This window comes from Gopherus evgoodei, chromosome 4 (genome assembly GCF_007399415.2).
Source record: "Gopherus evgoodei ecotype Sinaloan lineage chromosome 4, rGopEvg1_v1.p, whole genome shotgun sequence".
NCBI classification, from domain to species: domain Eukaryota; kingdom Metazoa; phylum Chordata; order Testudines; family Testudinidae; genus Gopherus; species Gopherus evgoodei.
This window is the reverse complement of record NC_044325.1, coordinates 102,462,074-102,479,276: the sequence shown is the minus strand read 5'-3', so window position 1 is coordinate 102,479,276 and position 17,203 is coordinate 102,462,074. Positions and strand designations below refer to the sequence as shown.

The 17,203-nt window shown below is 38.1% G+C and overlaps 1 protein-coding gene across 5 annotated transcripts in view; it reads right to left on the bottom strand.

The window, feature by feature from the left end:
* The window catches only part of SBF2 (SET binding factor 2), a 595,850-nt gene extending 584,313 nt beyond the window's left edge, over nucleotides 1-11,537 (bottom strand). For all 5 annotated transcript variants that reach the window (XM_030560381.1, XM_030560383.1, XM_030560382.1 and 2 more), the window contains exon 1: nucleotides 11,338-11,537. In XM_030560381.1, coding sequence (XP_030416241.1) covers nucleotides 11,338-11,392 — 55 coding nt within the window. In that variant the 5' untranslated portion in view covers nucleotides 11,393-11,537. The remainder of the gene's footprint in view (nucleotides 1-11,337) is intronic.
* Nucleotides 11,538-17,203: the final 5,666 nt, after the last annotated feature.

Genomic DNA, 17,203 nt, shown 5'->3' with positions numbered 1-17,203 from the left:
TAGGAAGAATGGCAGTCAGTCAGACAGGCAAATCCCGACAGGCAGATCCCAGGCTTTAAGGTCAAATTCTATGCAGAAGCCCACCAGCAACCATGCATATTATGGACTATAGGAGTCACACACAACCTCTCCACCACCACCACCACCACCCTCACAAAAAAAAACTCATTACCAACCAAGTGGGTACCCGTCTTCTGCACCACACCAAACCATTTTCGGGGTCGGTGAGCAATTTCCCCAATAGGATGCTTAGGGTCCTCCTGACTACTTTTGAAATGCTCCATTCTTTCCTAGTACCATCCACTTTTATTAGCCATATGCAGATTCAACACCATCTTGTGATCGACTGTATCAGAAGTTGCTAACAGCTAATATTAGCATGAATATCAGCTCACTGTCTACTCCTGGAGGAGATCAATGCATCAAATGTCATTTCTGTGCCAAAGAGATCTATCTGAAGGACTAGAGATTGTGAGAGTTGCTATGCAATAACCTTTTCAATCAACTTTCAAAAAAGGAAGACTGAAGAGAGGCTGGTAACTAGCCAGATTATCAGTGCCTATAAGAAGGGTAGGATGTTGGGCTGTCAGTCTCCACAGATGTTGGACCCAGGGCCCTCCCAACTTGCTTTCACTACTAGTTAGGCAGGCCATGAGTTTGAAATTCTTCCACTACCACTAGTAAAATTCAGTAATTCATTGTGTTAAACTAACTGCTTAAACTAATTGTTGGCTGTTAGTAGTCTAGTAATGTAGAGTCTCTGTCTTTATACTGAAGCTCACATGTATACTTGTGCTGGGACAGTTGCACGATGTGATTATGAACTAGGAACTGCTCTGCAGGTAATAACATGAGAATTTCTTAAGAAGGTTTATTTACATTTTTGAAGTGCAGAGGTAAGTCAAGTAGGATGCTGCTGGCTTTGAAGGATATTATTTTGTCTATGCTGTTTTCTCAAGAAACCCTAGCACACAGGGACTGATTTTTAAATTTAAAACAAAAAAAAAAACAACAACACAGAGCTAGCGTATGCAATAGTGTCACAGAATTACACAATAAGTAGGAATTCAGGTTAAATGAACAGTTTAAGTTTTAATAAATGGTGGTATTTACAGACGTGTGCTTTTCAACAGAGATCACTGACAGCCTCGTTTTGTGTCCTGTTAGTTAATAGTTAGATAGTTAATACTTTATAGTTGAGAGAATTATGCCTGTTTACATTAGCTGAGAATCTGGCCCTGAGAACACTCAAACTCTTTCAAAAAGCTGCCAAGAACTAAATCTTACTCCCCACTATTTTTTCCTCTAATACAAACTGGTAATCTGGAAGAAGTAAGTATTTAAAATATCCTTGTACTGTACAAAACTGAACATCATAAACCAAAGATAATTGCATAGGTCAATTTCATCACAACATTAAAAAGTGTGAAGATAGAATATATTACATATTAGTTGAACTTAGACTTTAGCTAAACAAAGATCATAGTATAATAAAGTAAGAAGGAACACCAATCAATGCTTTTTTTGAACACTGCCTCTTATAAAGACTGTTTTCGGTTGCTTATAACTTTTCCAAACTTTAACCATTTTGACTGAAGTTTCCCATGCTGTGACCTGCCTGTGGCTTTTTTTTTTAATTTCAGCTACCATGGGTCAGCCATTTCTGAGAACGAGGCCAAGGAAAAAGATATGGTTGTCTTCATATTAAAAAAATTCTAGTGACCTTTTGTTTGAAATGCTCTATCATCCCCATAGTTTGGGAAAGAGACCGAAATGTGGACAGGGCGCAGGAGGAGGCAACCTTTTTGCCAGTGATGTACCTTTTGCCATCCCCATGAAAATCCACCCAAATTTGGCCAAGTTATAAGCCTTTGGAGGAAAAAGTTGCAGTTCACATACACTCAATAGAGACTTCTTCAATTTTAATAGCTAAAATCTCCAAAGATTCCTTCCTCACTGACCACATTGGGGTCTCACACCACCTAATCCCTACACATACTATCCCCACAGAACATGCTCCATCCCCTCACAGTTCTTATGTGAGGGGACTGTGCATGCTCTATCCTCACTGAGCAAATGAACAAGACCTCAGAAGATTTTCCCCGTAACTGCTGCCCTGGGCTGAGATGGGACCAGGCACTGGAACTGACAGCCTGTCTCAAGGACACACGCATACCCCACTGGCACCCAGATGGCTTGGAGGAGGATGTGCTCTGATCTGAAAGCAAAGGGGACAAAAGCCAGACTAGGGGTGAGGGAAAGTAGTAGACTGGAGACTTGGACAGATGGAGAGACTGGGACTTGAGTAAGAAGCCTGAGAAGTGGAGATTAGGACTGGGTAGACAAGGAGAATGGGACTAGGACAAGGAGCCAGGAGCAGAGAAAAGAAAGGATAGGTTGGAGAGGATGGAATAGAAGACATCAGGCTTAAGAGACATGTGAAGACGATCCTGGCCACTAAAGAATACACCCCCCCAGATGCTGCAATGGAGCTCAAGAATCCTGAGTCTCACCATTCCTCTGCAGTCAGCAAATATCTGTGAATCCCGCTGGCAAAATGCATGTCTCATCCCCCTCTGCTGACTCCCATAGAAGATGACAAGCTACAATTGCCATCAGTTACTCCATTAGCTCAAGTGGCGAGGTCTGAAGAGTGGACCTAAAGGTTCCAACCCTGCTGATGACCTATGTGGATGTCAATATGATCCCACATGATGGAATTTATTTCAAATTTGCTTTTTTTTTAAAAAAAAAGATAGGAAATAATTAAGATTATTAAGATTGCAAAGTCAAGCACTGAAGTTAGGAAATCCCAGAACTAAGATTGTCAGTGGAACTGTAATTCAGCCTCTTTGGGTATATGCATTACGATACAATGTTTAATTATACGATTATTCACTATATTTTCCACAGGGTCCTTGCTTCGTTCAGTGCACAGAATGGAACTGCTCTGGGATTCATCATGGTGAAGGAGGTAGGGGCCTACAGAAAGATAAAGGATAGTCTCGTGGTTAAAGCAGTTGAATGCTGCCCTGGAGGAAATGGATTCTGTCCCTCCTCTCCCTCAGAATTCCTATGTGATGCTAATTAAGACAATGAAATCAAAATTTTCATAAGTGGTCACTAACTTCGTGCTTCTTGTTTTCTGGGGCCCATCTTGAGACCCTGATGAATGATATGCAGAAGTGTCAACAACTCTCAGCTGCAACTGAAGTCAATGGGAGATGAGTGTGAATCTGTAGTTCTATATATTGCTAAGTGCTCTCAAAAAACAAAATCAGGTCCCACCCATCTCAAATTGGACACAGAAAATTAGTGGATACTTTTGATCTTAACCTCTCTGTGCCTCAGCTCCCTATCTGTAAAATGGGGATTATAATATCCCTCCTCCTCACAGGGGTCTTGGGGGGAAAATTACTAATGTTTACAAAGCACTCAGATACTATAGTGATGAATGCCATAGAAAACCCAACAAGGAAATTAATAATTCCATTTTCAGAGCAAGGTAAGAACAGTGTGCAGAAAATAAGCATGGGGCCGCACAATGAGAATAAAACAAAATATTGATAGCGGCTCATTAATTAGGCATTGTCCACTGGGAGTACTGAATGAGACAGAAGTCTTGTATAAAAAAAATTGTATATAATCATTAATTACATGACTGACTATCTTAACACATTTGCACAGGGGCCTCATTAAGTTTGCACAGGCAAGTTTAATTCTAGCATTTCCTAACGTGAGTGCTTCACTTTGCAACCTTAATAATATTCTTTTAAATGTAATTGTGTGTATAATTATTCATAAAGGTTCAAGTGTCCTAAATAGTTTGTAGAATCTTCTTAACACCTGTGATCATTATGATCTTCAGAATTTGTACATTAGCATTTCCATCAACACCCAAACATGCAAAAAGGGCACTCAAGGTTCACTGATCCTGGCCAACTCTTTGTTTTGTCTACAGCATTAAGCATTTGGTATCTTTGTATATTTTAATAGAGATGTTGTATTTTCCATGCTTTATTGTATTTGCTGTGTTCCCAAGAAAATTGTGTTCTAAACTATATTACAGATTATTGTATGAGTTGGTTCCAGTGTTTGACCATATTGAAATTGCAGGAACAAGATTTGGAAAATGAACTTAGAAGCAATTTAAAAAGCCAAATAAAATCACTGTATCCCCAAGTCACTGACTAATAGATAAATAAGTCATATTCTAGTATGCAGGGATTTAGCAGTTAAATCCCAATTAACACTAAAAAGATTGTTCGTGACTTCAGAATAAGACGTTAACACTATAGGTGCAATTTATTCTTAAAAAAAAAGCAAGTAGTACACAAATTGACATAAATTATCCCAAAACAACAGAAATCAAACACCTTCAGTACAATCACGTTAATCTACTCATTCATCACAGTGGTCATTGTTAGATTAGCACTAACAACTTGCAAATCTTGCATTACTCTGCAAAGATGGAGTAGAAGGAGATCATCAGCAAGTTTTTCCCCCACAATTTATCAGTTTATATGGTACAGATTTTGGCAATATTTTTCAAAGCTGAACACTGCAACTACTGTTTCCTGTTTGAAAATTATGCCACAATTTCAGTTCCCCACTTTATGAGCTGCAGCTATTGGGAGTGAGTTGCTATCATACTGGTATTTTAAATTCATGTCAATGAAGCACCAGTGCAGTATAATTATCTTCACTAGTGTTATATGATAAGGCTACTATGTTTGTTATATTACGAGAGTTAAAAATGCAAGTCACCACTGTTTCCTACTGCACAATATGTTTGCAGTTATAGAAGCCTAGGGCTTTAGCAGTGTTCAAACTTGCACAATGTAATGTGCTGGCCAAGAAGAGAAGAATACACCGTGTCAAGTAGAAACATCCTTTAGTTAGATATGAAACTGCAGTATGTTAATTTAAGACTGCCACAGAATAAAAGAGCAATTATTTCTCTGTTGCAATTTAGTTTTACAATATCCCTGAAGATATAAAATGTTCATTATCTTTCCTTACTAAACAATGCCAGGACAAGTTAAACTAGTTTCTGGACATGCGTGCACAATAGGCATGTGTGCCTTCTGGCCATTAAATTTTAAACTGAAATAGCTGGGTGAAATGTTTCTCTGTTAAATTAATACTCTCTTTTCTTGCTATTATCACTATGAAAGGGAGATCCAGCAGACAAGGTTCAAAATCCAAGTTTTGAAGAAAGTGTCAGAACAAGAAGGTATAACTTCACTTTCAGAGTTGCAGTATTTTCTTAAATTATAAACTAGGTGATTCAGAGTAACCATTTTCAATTACAATGAACAGCTTAAATAAATAAATATGCTTATATTGGTAGCAAATCTTTGAATCTTAGTTTTTAGAGACCAGAGAATGTCAATGGAAAAGAACATGAGAAACATATTTCTGCTTTGCCTTAATGCCTACGTAACAGTGGATTATATTTTAATGAAGATTACACTACTCATGTGACAACCTTCTGTTACAACTTCATTTTTCCCTATACACCAAGTGACTGATATCAATCATGTATGATTACTAATATCTTATCCAATACACAGTATTGAGTAGCTGCATTCTGATTTAACTCAAAAGCAGAGTTTGTGCTTTGATGAAGCATTCATGCTCCTTTGCCACAAAAAGTATAGGACTTTTTTGTTTGTTTTGTTGGATTCTTTGTTTAGGTATATTGTACTTTTAGGACTAGATTGCAACGAGCCCTCATGCAGTTGTGGCACAAACAGGGGAGTCAAGTAATCTGATTTCCTACACTCCTCCTACTTCAGTATCTCTTTTTGTGGGGGGAAGGGGTTTATTTAAAAGAGGAAGTGACTTTCCTTAATTTATGGAGCAGCCAAACGCCTGTCCTGGGTACTATATGTGATACTACTTTAAATATGAAAAGACTACTTAGCGTTTATTATGAAGTTACACACCAGTTACATCATCTTCAAAAAGACTTAAAAAAAAAAGAAAACATTCTAATTCTAACTGGAGCTTGTTTTGTTTAAACTGAAATGGGCACAATATCATTCTTCTGTTTATAAGCAAACTGATCACAGAAAAGTTAAGGTGAATCAAAACAAAAATACCACATCTTAGGAATTTCTTCTGCCCACTTCACTTCATGCTCTCTTATCTAGCTTCACAATCTAACAAGATGTGAAGCTAGGTAAGAGAAAGTGATTTCTTTAAAATTAAACAAAATTATATAATTTTGAAAGTGAAGGTACAGGCAGTTTATTATGATCACTTGTCACATTAGAATTTATTAATCATTGTAATAGTCAATAAAAGTAAAGTACTGAAGCCTTATTCCATTTTTTAATACATAGAACCACTGAATACCAGGAGCAAGAGTAATGCAGACTAATTGTTGTTTAGTTTTAGAAAAAATATTTACAACAAACAGATTCTCTCTGTTTTGGCAATTTTTAGAGTTTACTTTATTGTATACATTATTGCATCTCAATTACATGCAAGTTCTTTTTCCAAAGTTTTAATTAAAGAAAAGCCATGGTGGGTGTATGGGCAAATTAAACTTGCCCAGTATTTAGCTTCTTTCTTTGCCACTACTACTTTGTTTCTGTTTTGGGAAAGCAATACAATCTTGTCTCTCTCACGTACCTTTTTGAATAAGGCCACATGTAAATTCCAACGATGAATTCGTGATTAGGGTTTATACCAGCAAAAAACAAAAACAAAAAAAACAAGAAGCAACATGTTTTCTCATGCCCTTGTGTGATCTTTGCAAACATCTGTGCACTTCCCTAAATCCCATCAACATTCCATTATGCAAAACACATTATATGGGAATTCTTGTTGTAAAGCACATCAAACACACTTCAAAACCCATGGGAAAAAAAAAAGTCATAGAATGCACATGAAGTGGTGTTTTTTGATTCATGGGGCCTACATTTCCAACTGCTACATTTTTTGCAAAGAAATCTCAATACGTGCCCTTTGGACTATTTCTGCAGCAACTCTCCATTACACTAATCGGTTGGATAACAAAAATTTTCTCCATCCCAGTTAAGAGCTCACATACGTAGATGAAGTCCTAGTTACAATGGACCTGAGCTTGCATTCCCTGTGCACCTAAAACTTCTTTTGAAGTCACTGATAATTCTGGGTGTGTAAGGGATACAGCAGTAGAAACTGAAGTCAGCAAGCATTTAATGTGACAAAAGTGAACAAGTCAGATTTAACATGTGTAGCTCTATAATTGTTAGTTCAGAATAAAAGTAAGAGCAGTAACTAACAATTATAGAGCAACATGTATTAAATCTGACTCCTTCACTTTTGTCACATTAAATGCTTGCTTATTTCACTTCCCACAAGGGCTGCTGCATCTCTTCACACCCAAAGTGACCAGTGACTTCAAAAGAAGTGTTGAGAGCACAAGGAATGCAAGCTCAATTCAACTGCAACTAAGACTCCAATCTGCATATGTGGGCTCTTACATCCATACAGAGTATATCTAAGATAAGTAGGGCTTGATCATGGTACAAGGGTCTACATGTGTGAATACAATTGCAGAACTGAGATTCAACTGTGCATGCATCACTCACATGTATGTATACTGACGGTTCTACGCATCACGGGGCAAGTCGACAAGAATAATTTTCCTTCTTGAAACTTTCAACAGTTAGTAAATGTGTGCACAAAAAAAGCCACATACTTATCATCAGAAAAGTTGCATGGAATTGTATACAATGCCTACACAAAATAATTTTGTTAGTTTTCAAGGTTGCTAGATTTTATAGCTCAATATTACAAACCATAAATAGCAGAGTAATAAGCAGTTGTACAGACACCCTCTCCCAATAAAAGCCACCACTCCAATTCCATATGATTATGCACAGGTACACTGTCCCATTGACTTCAGCAGAAGTTCGTGTAAGAGTGCACCTACAGACAGTCAAATGCAGGATCAGGACCCAAATACTTCTATACTTGCAATGTATTTTTTAAACCGATTCAGGATTAGATACAACATGCTACCTGCCAATTTGTGTCGGTGAATGTCTGCCATACTTCCAACTAACAAAGACTGAAAAATCTAATCAAAGGAGTTAGATTAATCCAGCAATTGTGTGCGACTGACACACTGATGGTAGCTCCAAGTCAAAGCTGATCACACTAACAGGGTGGCACAGGGAAGCTTATAATGCCACAGCTGTACACCTATTTCATGAATAAACATAGGATTAAATCAACAGAATTGTCAATACAGCACCTTTTCACCATCTTAAAAATCATTTCATAACAAGTTAAAATATCTTTTAAAAAGTGAAGAAAACATTATAAAGGCTTCACTAATTTTAAACTCTACATTCCTCATTTGGGGATTACCATGAAACTAAACTCAATAAGGAAGTACGAACCAATGAACCAGTAAATTGCTAAATGTTATAATTTTGAAACATCCAAGTATAAATAATCAACTAAGCGGGAAAATTGTCAGCACATGTTTGCTATGGCTAAAGTGCCAGGTGAAATAGATTTGCCTTTGTAATAAGAAGGATGGTCTTGTCATTGGGACACCGCACTGTGACTGAGGAAATGTGGGTTGAATTCTCAACTGTGGGTAAATCCATTCATCTCTCCTTGCCTGAATTCTTCATCTGTAGAGTAGGGATAATCCTTACCCACCTCATGGGAGTGCTGTGAGGATAAATTTGTTAGTGTTTGTGAGGCATCTGGACACTAAACTGATGAGGGCCATGTAAAAAATAAGACTATAACAAACAGTATCTTTCTCCCTTTTTCAGCCACAATTAAAAAACGCCTATTGGATCAGGAGTTGTAACACTGCTGTTGAGAGTACTTTCTGCCAATAAGAACTCTAGAAATAGTTTCTTAAACTACATGAATTATATTTCAAGATTTTAAAAATTTATACTGAGTCTATTTTAAATCATTTAGAAAAGCTGGTGTAATGGATTGTTTGCATTTTCATTAAATAAAAACATTTTTCTCTGCCATTAAAAGTTTAAACAATCTAATATATCAAAACAAGTGCCTTTTAAAAAGAGAAAGTGAAGAGAAAATGTCTATACACAATGATTTATTTAAAACCATCAAGAATAATTATACATTTATCTTAGAGAAATATTTTGGGCTCATCTATTTCATATAGAAGGAAATGGAATAAATACAACAAAAAGAACTTCAGAATTTCACAAAAGAAAAAAAAGTCAGTACTCTGCGTATTATGGAATTGCATGTGGGGGTGAAGGAATCTGGAATACAGTGCGTGCCTAGTCTTCTGGAGAATGTTGTTTTCTCTCAAAGATTTTGAACAGTAGGTGTTAAAACAGCAGCAAACCCATTCAATAACAACTTCTGATTTCTCTGTCAGGTCTAAACTAACTATTTCAGGACACGGACTCTTCAAATTAAGGTCCCCGTCCTGGAAGCTTTTATGCATGTGTATAACTTTACACAAGGGAGTAGTCCAGAAGTCAATGAGTGCTAAAGTGCTTGCAGGATCAGGGTCTTACAAATACAGACATTTGTCCAATTCTGATCTGTCAATTTACTTCATATAGTGAAGATGTCAAAGCTGACTGCACACCCTTAAAAAAGCAATCTCCATATTTGTCTCTTCCCCTTAATAGCCCTTGGCTTCTTGCACCCTACTTCCACTTCACAGTGCTTCACAAGTCCTATAATTTCACCATTGGAATTAGAAAAGACAATACATAGACAAAATGATGTGTGAATTCTAGAAGGAACACCAAAACTTTTATGGACAGATTTTTATCGAAGCCAAACAAACCTTCGAAATACAGTACTTAGATTTAATAGATTTTAGTTTTCTGTTAAAGGGTTAGTTTGGCATCTTTTTCTTTATTATGTATATTTTGACAATACATAAAGGAAGCTATGGAGTAACTATTACCTTCAGAGAGTCCACAAATGTACACGATTTAAATATGATTTGTTACATGTAGCCTTAGGTATTTAAAAAAGCATTTAATTATTTAAAATCCTGCATAATATCAATAGCTGATTAAACGCTCACCCTAAAATATCCACTGAAAAGCAAGTCTGTGTGTATTTGTGTACCAGTCAACAACTCAACTGAAAATTAAAATATATCAGTATGAGGGTTGAAAGTTTCTTCAGCAATATCCATAAACAAGTGATGTCATATCATCATTAACAAATATTATAGTCAGAGAATAAAAGAAATATTTCAATTTTTCTTTGCTTCTAAGGTTGCACACTGGACATAAATAATGTCTCCCCCTCTCATCTGACCAGCGGAGCAGAAACATTTTTGCTGTGTCAATTCCATAACAAAAGCAACCGTACAGAGCCTACAAAATGCCATATTGCTACCTATACTAAATCATCAACGGCACCTCAGTAAGGCGGTGATTAACAACTGTTTGTCCCCAAACAAAAGGACAATAACCCCAATTGGTTTCCAGGAAGATCCTACTTAATCTTTCTTTTAGCATTAAATTTACTATTCTGCTAAACAAAATATTTTGAAAAACTACATACATAAAGAGGTAGGAGAAAGGAATAACAAAAATATTATTCCTTACAGAGAAAACACCTCATAAAATAACAAACATGAATCCCCACCTGGGGATTCTTGTTAAGCTAACGTTTAAAGGCTCTTATAATGAATAATTTTTATGATATAAATGATGAGGCATTTAAAATCTCTCGTTCTTTTTTCACAATTGCCCTCCTTCAAATGATCAAAATGGCTCCTGGAAAGCACAACAGCCCACATCCAAGTGAAATTACCAATAAGTGACAGGATCAGAATGTCACCTCTTCTGCTGAAAATGACCACCACCACCCCCCCCCCCCGCCCGCATCGTTCATAACTCGCTCAGGATGTGACAGGCGCTTTAGTGCTGGGAGAGACAAGGGGGGGGGGCTTTACTAGTGTGTTTCTATTTTCACTGGCAGATTTTGAAAGCCACTCCACACATGCCCGTGCTCTGGGAAGGTCCTGGAGCAAACCTGCCCGCCTTCATCGCAGGAAGAGAATCCCCTTCTTCCCCCTCCAACCTATCCACCGTCCTGGGGAGGAAATTAACCCCCTGCTAAACTAGTCCCCTTCGTGAAAGCAACCCCCTGAGCCCCCACCAACCTGGGGAGAGGCAGTTACCCCATCTCCCCTGCCAACCCCTCCAGTCCTGAGGAGAAGTGCTCCCCTCTCCCCGCAGCAGCCTCTGGCACACAAAGTCCACACAGCCTCCACCTCCTCTTTCTGGGGGCCTGCGTGACACCAGGGGGCGGGGGGAGGGCGGCCAGACAGCACACAGCAGCATTACAGACAGCCACACCTACCTGTCTTCTCATGGTCATAGCCCACCACAATGAAATAGTCAGCCAGCCGAGCCATGGCTGAGAAGAGCCTGCCTCAGCCCCACCGCCCCTGCCAGGACTGAAGCTGCTGCTGGCTACTGGGGAACTCAGCATCCTGCCCCCTGCTCCAGCAGGAGAAGCAGCAACAGCAGCACCTCAGCCATGTTGGACACCCAGCCGCGCTCTGCGCTTGCGCGCCCCCTCGGCCGCTGTGCTGTGACCCCGCGGCGGTTGGGCGTGGGCTGCGGGGTTTACAAATAGCACGCGGAGCGGCGGCGCCAGGGGATGCTGTTGGGGCTATTGTCCGCTTTGCCCAGCACGCGATTGAATTCGGGACGGGCTCTCTTTTAGGTGCAAAGGCAGCGGCGGGGTGCAGCGTCCTCCCGCTTTATTTGCATTTCGCGATTGCACACCGCACGGGCAAACAAATAAATATGCGAAGATCTCTTCCAAAATAAACGTGCCTGTTTGCATTCTGCGCTTGAATTTGAGCCCTCCCTATTACAAAGGTTGCAGCAAGGTAGATTACCCATGCATATTAGTGCATGCAAAAAAAAAAAAAGTCTCAAAGATACCCACCCAAAGATCATTTTCTCCTTTAAAGGTTGCAGCAAGATGTATATTGTTCCTTCCTTGTATTTATAGCTTATTAACGCACTTTGAGTTTAACGCATGAAAACTAAAAAAAAAAAAACCCAACGAAAACTAAGTTGTTTCTAAAATCTCTTCCCCGACTTCATTAAGCACCTACACATGGGACCTTTTCTGTTGCAAAATTTGCAGTAAAGCACATCATCCTCTTGTTTTGTATAATATTTTGCTGATGCATTTATAGTTCAGTGCACACAAAATAAATGCCTTAATATGAAATATCAGAGTATCTAAAATAACTTCCCTCAGTTCCTTCTTAAGAATGGAATTTCAGTGGCCAGGAATTTCCAGGAAGTTTCCTGTTTACTTTTTCTTTTCGATGTTAGGAACATGCTAGGTGCAGAGGGAAGCAGGCTTTCCTAAACTGAGTGTGGTTATCATGGCACAGCATTCACCAAGTCCCTTAATTATTTTTAATAATTCTGTGACTCTTATAATGCTTGCACTGAGTTGTCTCTGGCAATAAAGTCAGCAGGAAAATCTGGGGCAGAAGGTGTGTATGAAAGAGAGAGAGAGAGAAGCAGGCTGCCTCTAGCCCAATTTTCTATTCATTTAAAATACTGTGATGAGATATGGTAACCGTATTAGTTGAAAGCTGGATGTGCCTGGAAACAGGTTTTCCAACTTTGCTTCCCACATTTAGGTTCCATGTGGAGTACAGCTTTGGCACTGGCACCCACGGAGGGCGAAAATCACAGGCTGGTGTCACTTTAAAATTCTCATCGGGAAGATTGTTGTTGTGACTCAAGTGTAGACTTCCAGTATCTCTTTTATTTAATATTGTTCGTCTTCTACTTACCCATTTGTGTGATATCCTAGCAAAATGCTATTCTTCAAGAGCCTGCAGAGCTCATTTACAGTTAAGTGGAAGATTTCAGGTTGCTATTTATAGTGTGTAAATAGGACTGAGCCTTTTACTCTTATGCCAAAACCTAAATGGCCTACTAGCTGCTGCGAAGATTATGCTGATCAGTGATATGTACTGTGTCTGACAAGACATTGCTTGATTAACTGGTTGAGTGTATGCCAAAAATAGTATAATAAGATAAAAAAACATTGCTTATATCCCAGACATGTTTTACAGCACAATAGTAAGAACTGCAGCAGTAAGTGTTATGAATCAGTGTTTAGTTCTAATGTTAGGTTACATCTGGATTTATTTCTTATCACTCCACCATCAGTTAGGATATGGAATACAGTAATAAACATGTTTTGTATAGGAATATTATTGTCCATATCTCAGATACTGAATAACTACACTCTAAATTCAGAACAGGAGTAATTAAAAACAACACTTTCCTAGTATAGATGGAGTGGACCATTATATGGATCATTAAAATCCTTTTGCTTGTTACTTTCCAGTAGAGGGCAGCAGCCCCCCCAAATCTCTTAACCTAGTCAACGTTTCTATACAGTATTATCAGGTAGCAAGATTTAGGCTTAATAAAATGCAGTATAAGCTTCAGTAGAAAAGATGAGAGCATAAGATTAATATAAAATACTGCATATTAGATTAGAGAAAAAGAAGAGCTGTAGAGGTTCTGATTAGATTAGTTTGGTTGCCCCTGAGTAATAGAGTAGCTAGAATAAGTTTAAGGGATACATTTTTAAAGCTGTGTGAAGGTTTTTGGCAGCATGGTTCTCAGATTTTTATGACTGAAACCTAAAAAGCTGCTTTGAAAATTTAGGATAAGAAGTCTATAAAATAGTATCATTTTACTACTTTGAGATCTTTGGATGAAAAGCAATGCTGAAATAGCAAAAAGGTATGCATTTGTTAATTAAGCTACACAGCACCTCTGTGAGGTGGGATCAATAGAGTTTGAAACACAGCAACTGTTTGACCATGCCCAGCAAGAGTACAGAGCAGTTTAGAACAGGGACTGAATAATATTATGTACAACTGAAACTGCAGGAGGAGTTCATATAGGCAGAATGTAATTACCTAATTTGGAATTTGACCAGGAGTTTAGGATTAACATCTCTACTTTTACAAAAAGTACCACTGAATTATTTAATCAAAACAAATCGCAGGTTCTCTTCTTTCGCACTTCTTTTGAGGGAGCACCTCTAGCAGAACAATGTTACATAGGACTTTGCTGGGTTATTAATTCAGTGTGCACTTAGGAGAAAAAAATATATCTGGTGTCTCACCAGCGCTGCTACCACCATTCCTGCCTCTTCCATCCAAACAGACATAGCTAAATCTTGATTAGATTGTAAAATCTAGTGGGATCACAGCATAGGGTGGCATGCCTTTAAAACAGTCAAGCAAAAGAAAAAGCACTTCTTAACTTGAATTCGCTTCTTAACTAAACTACCTATTTGGGTACCATATGGTCACCATCATCATAGTATCTGAGCATGTCCTAAATATTTATGGAGTTATCCTCTGTACATCTCTGTATCCCCATCTTACAAATGAGGACATGGAGGGAGAGAGAGAGAGAGAGAGAGAGACCCTTGCTTTAGGTCACAGAGGAAGTCTATGTTAGAGTGGAGAATTGAAACTAAATCCCTGTCCAATGCCTCAACAATGAGATCATATTTCCTCCCAGAGAGTGAGAGGAACTCATCCTGTTCTGCCTGGAAATTAAAAAAAAAATTCAGAACATTGAGTGAACTTATCTTGTAGGTGGAACATTCAAAATGTTGAGGACAAAGGACAAGTCCCAGAGCCTAGATTTTCAAAAGTGTCCAGGGATTATTGGGTGCTTCAATTTTTGGATTCTCACCACTTTCTGAAAATCAGATGCCATTAAGGCATCTTGTTGGGCACCCAAAAATCAAGGCTCCTAATATCACTAGTCACTTTTGAATATATTGGCCCAGATTAACTGAAAAGGAATAAAACTAAAAGCAAGAATTTGGCAGATTGACTTTGGCTGAGATTTTACACACTACATATTGTAGAATACTTATATTCATATATATAGTCCAACTTCAGATTGATTATAATATCTAGTATGACAATGTAAATTGCCTATAAATATCATTAAATTAATATCAATCCATACCTGAGGGCAAAATTCCATACTCCTTGCACAAGAAAATCTCTCTCTGACTTTAAGGAAAGATTTTCTTGCGTAAGTCATATGGAATTTGGCCAAAAATCTATTTTCCCATTGATGCACAGAGAGCTCAGACAAACTCTTGTGGCAGCAATAATACTTAGCACTTTGCCTATTCAAAGTGCTGTACAAACACTAACTAATCCTCACTATCTCCCTGCAAAGATGATACATACTGTTAATCCAATCTTATATATGGGATAACTGAGATACAGAGAGGTTGAAGTGATTTGCCCAAGGTCAACAGCAAGTCAACTTGTAACACATTAAAAATGCATACTTCATAACATCTAGCCTAGCACTCCATCCTCCAGAGCAGTGCGTTTCCCAATTAATGGGAGTCAGTAGCTATGGGAGAATGGACATCTCATAGGAGAAATATTTTCCATTATATTTAATTATGTTGCCTCAAAAATATATGATGAATAATACAAGGAACATTCTGTGTCTCTTTTTTTAAGTGTAAAAACTTGACTGTTTGAGAAATCATTTTCAAAATAAAAGAGGCAATATTACCCCATGTACAAACTCAGTGTTTATAGCTCATTTTTAAACTCTCTGTGTGTTTATGCTTAGGAAGGACAACAAACATCTGAATTCAGAAAGCAATGTTTTCATGTTAGACCTAAAATCAACTTTACCTTTTCAGAAACTACACCAGCAGGTTGATAAATTGAGTGCCAAGTTTCAATCTCAGGTTAGGTTAAAATGATTTATATATCACTGAAATGGTGTTTGTCATGAACAGACTTTTAAGCACGTCACTGTTAAGTGAAACAGAGCCATGAGTGGTTTATGACACATCTTAAATCCGCGTAGGACTCTTCCTGTATTATATTTCCTAAAAGTATAAAGAATGAAATTTCTCTTTTGGCCAAAAATTTTAATTACCTATTTTAATTATAAATTTTCCACATTTGAGGAAATGTATTCTTACTGAAACTGCAGAGGATTATAATAATATGAAACCAATGCAATGCCCATTACATTAAATCCTGCCTTCTCAGAAAACGAAGGGTCAGCTTCATCATGTATTTTTGCTGATTAAGGAAGGTTTTAAAGAGATGGTTAGTAGTCACTTGAGCTTTAGTTGCATAAATGACCATTTGAGGGTATGTTACTTTGTCAACTGTTTACTCTAGGTTTTGTCTATAAAATAAACCCCGTGAAAGATTTTTTTAATTATATATTAGTGATATATTCATTTAATTTCTTTTCTCCCTCACCTACTTCTTAATTGTTCCCTCCCTCCGCTGACCCTTTAACTATCACTACTGCATTATTTAACTCTGTTTTGGGACATAGTATGTATGAAAGGAAATGGAACTACCCAGTAAAGCTACCCAGATTCCTAAGTGTTTGCAGGATTAAGCCCTGAAGTTGTATTAAAATCACAACGTGGAAACGTCCCACTTTTTCTGGAGAAAGACAACGTGTGTTTGGCAGTGACTGCCCTGTCTGCCTCCATTGTAGCAGCCGCAATTTCAGGGAGAATAGTTAACCTGGAGAATGCATCTCTGTAATTCACCTGCAACGCCTCGCCACACCCCAACCACCTACCTTATTGCCACCAGCCTAGCAAAGTAGGTGTATACACTGGGGTTGCTGTGAGACCGTGAATGCTTCTGGACGCTGCTGGCAAGGGAGGGATCACCTGAGACTGAGTCAACTGTGCAGTCAGAAGAAAGTCTCTGTCATCTTCATACACATACCTTTCCAACGGTGATACACACGCCAAATTTACCAAAAAAAGACAGCATCACACACGTATACACACCTGATTTCCTAAATAATGTTTCTCTTGGCACGATTGTGAATTAAATGTCTCGGGAGTCTGAATCCAGTTTTTATCCTTCAATATTTCTCAACGGTAAAGGCAGCAAGAAACACAAGGGGATCGTCTGGAAAAATGTCAATGCAACTCTAAAGAATCTGCATTTTAACAGCGGATAAGTATGGTTCATTCTGGTACAGAGTAAAAATGTTCTCTAGTAAAAAGAATCCGAGGGGAAGAGAAAGAAAAAGAAACCTAAACGTCTGAAATGTTCATAGTAGAGATGTCACACTATTGTAGAACAAAGCTATATTTTATTGGCTATGGTGAATACTGACAAAGGCCCCGATCC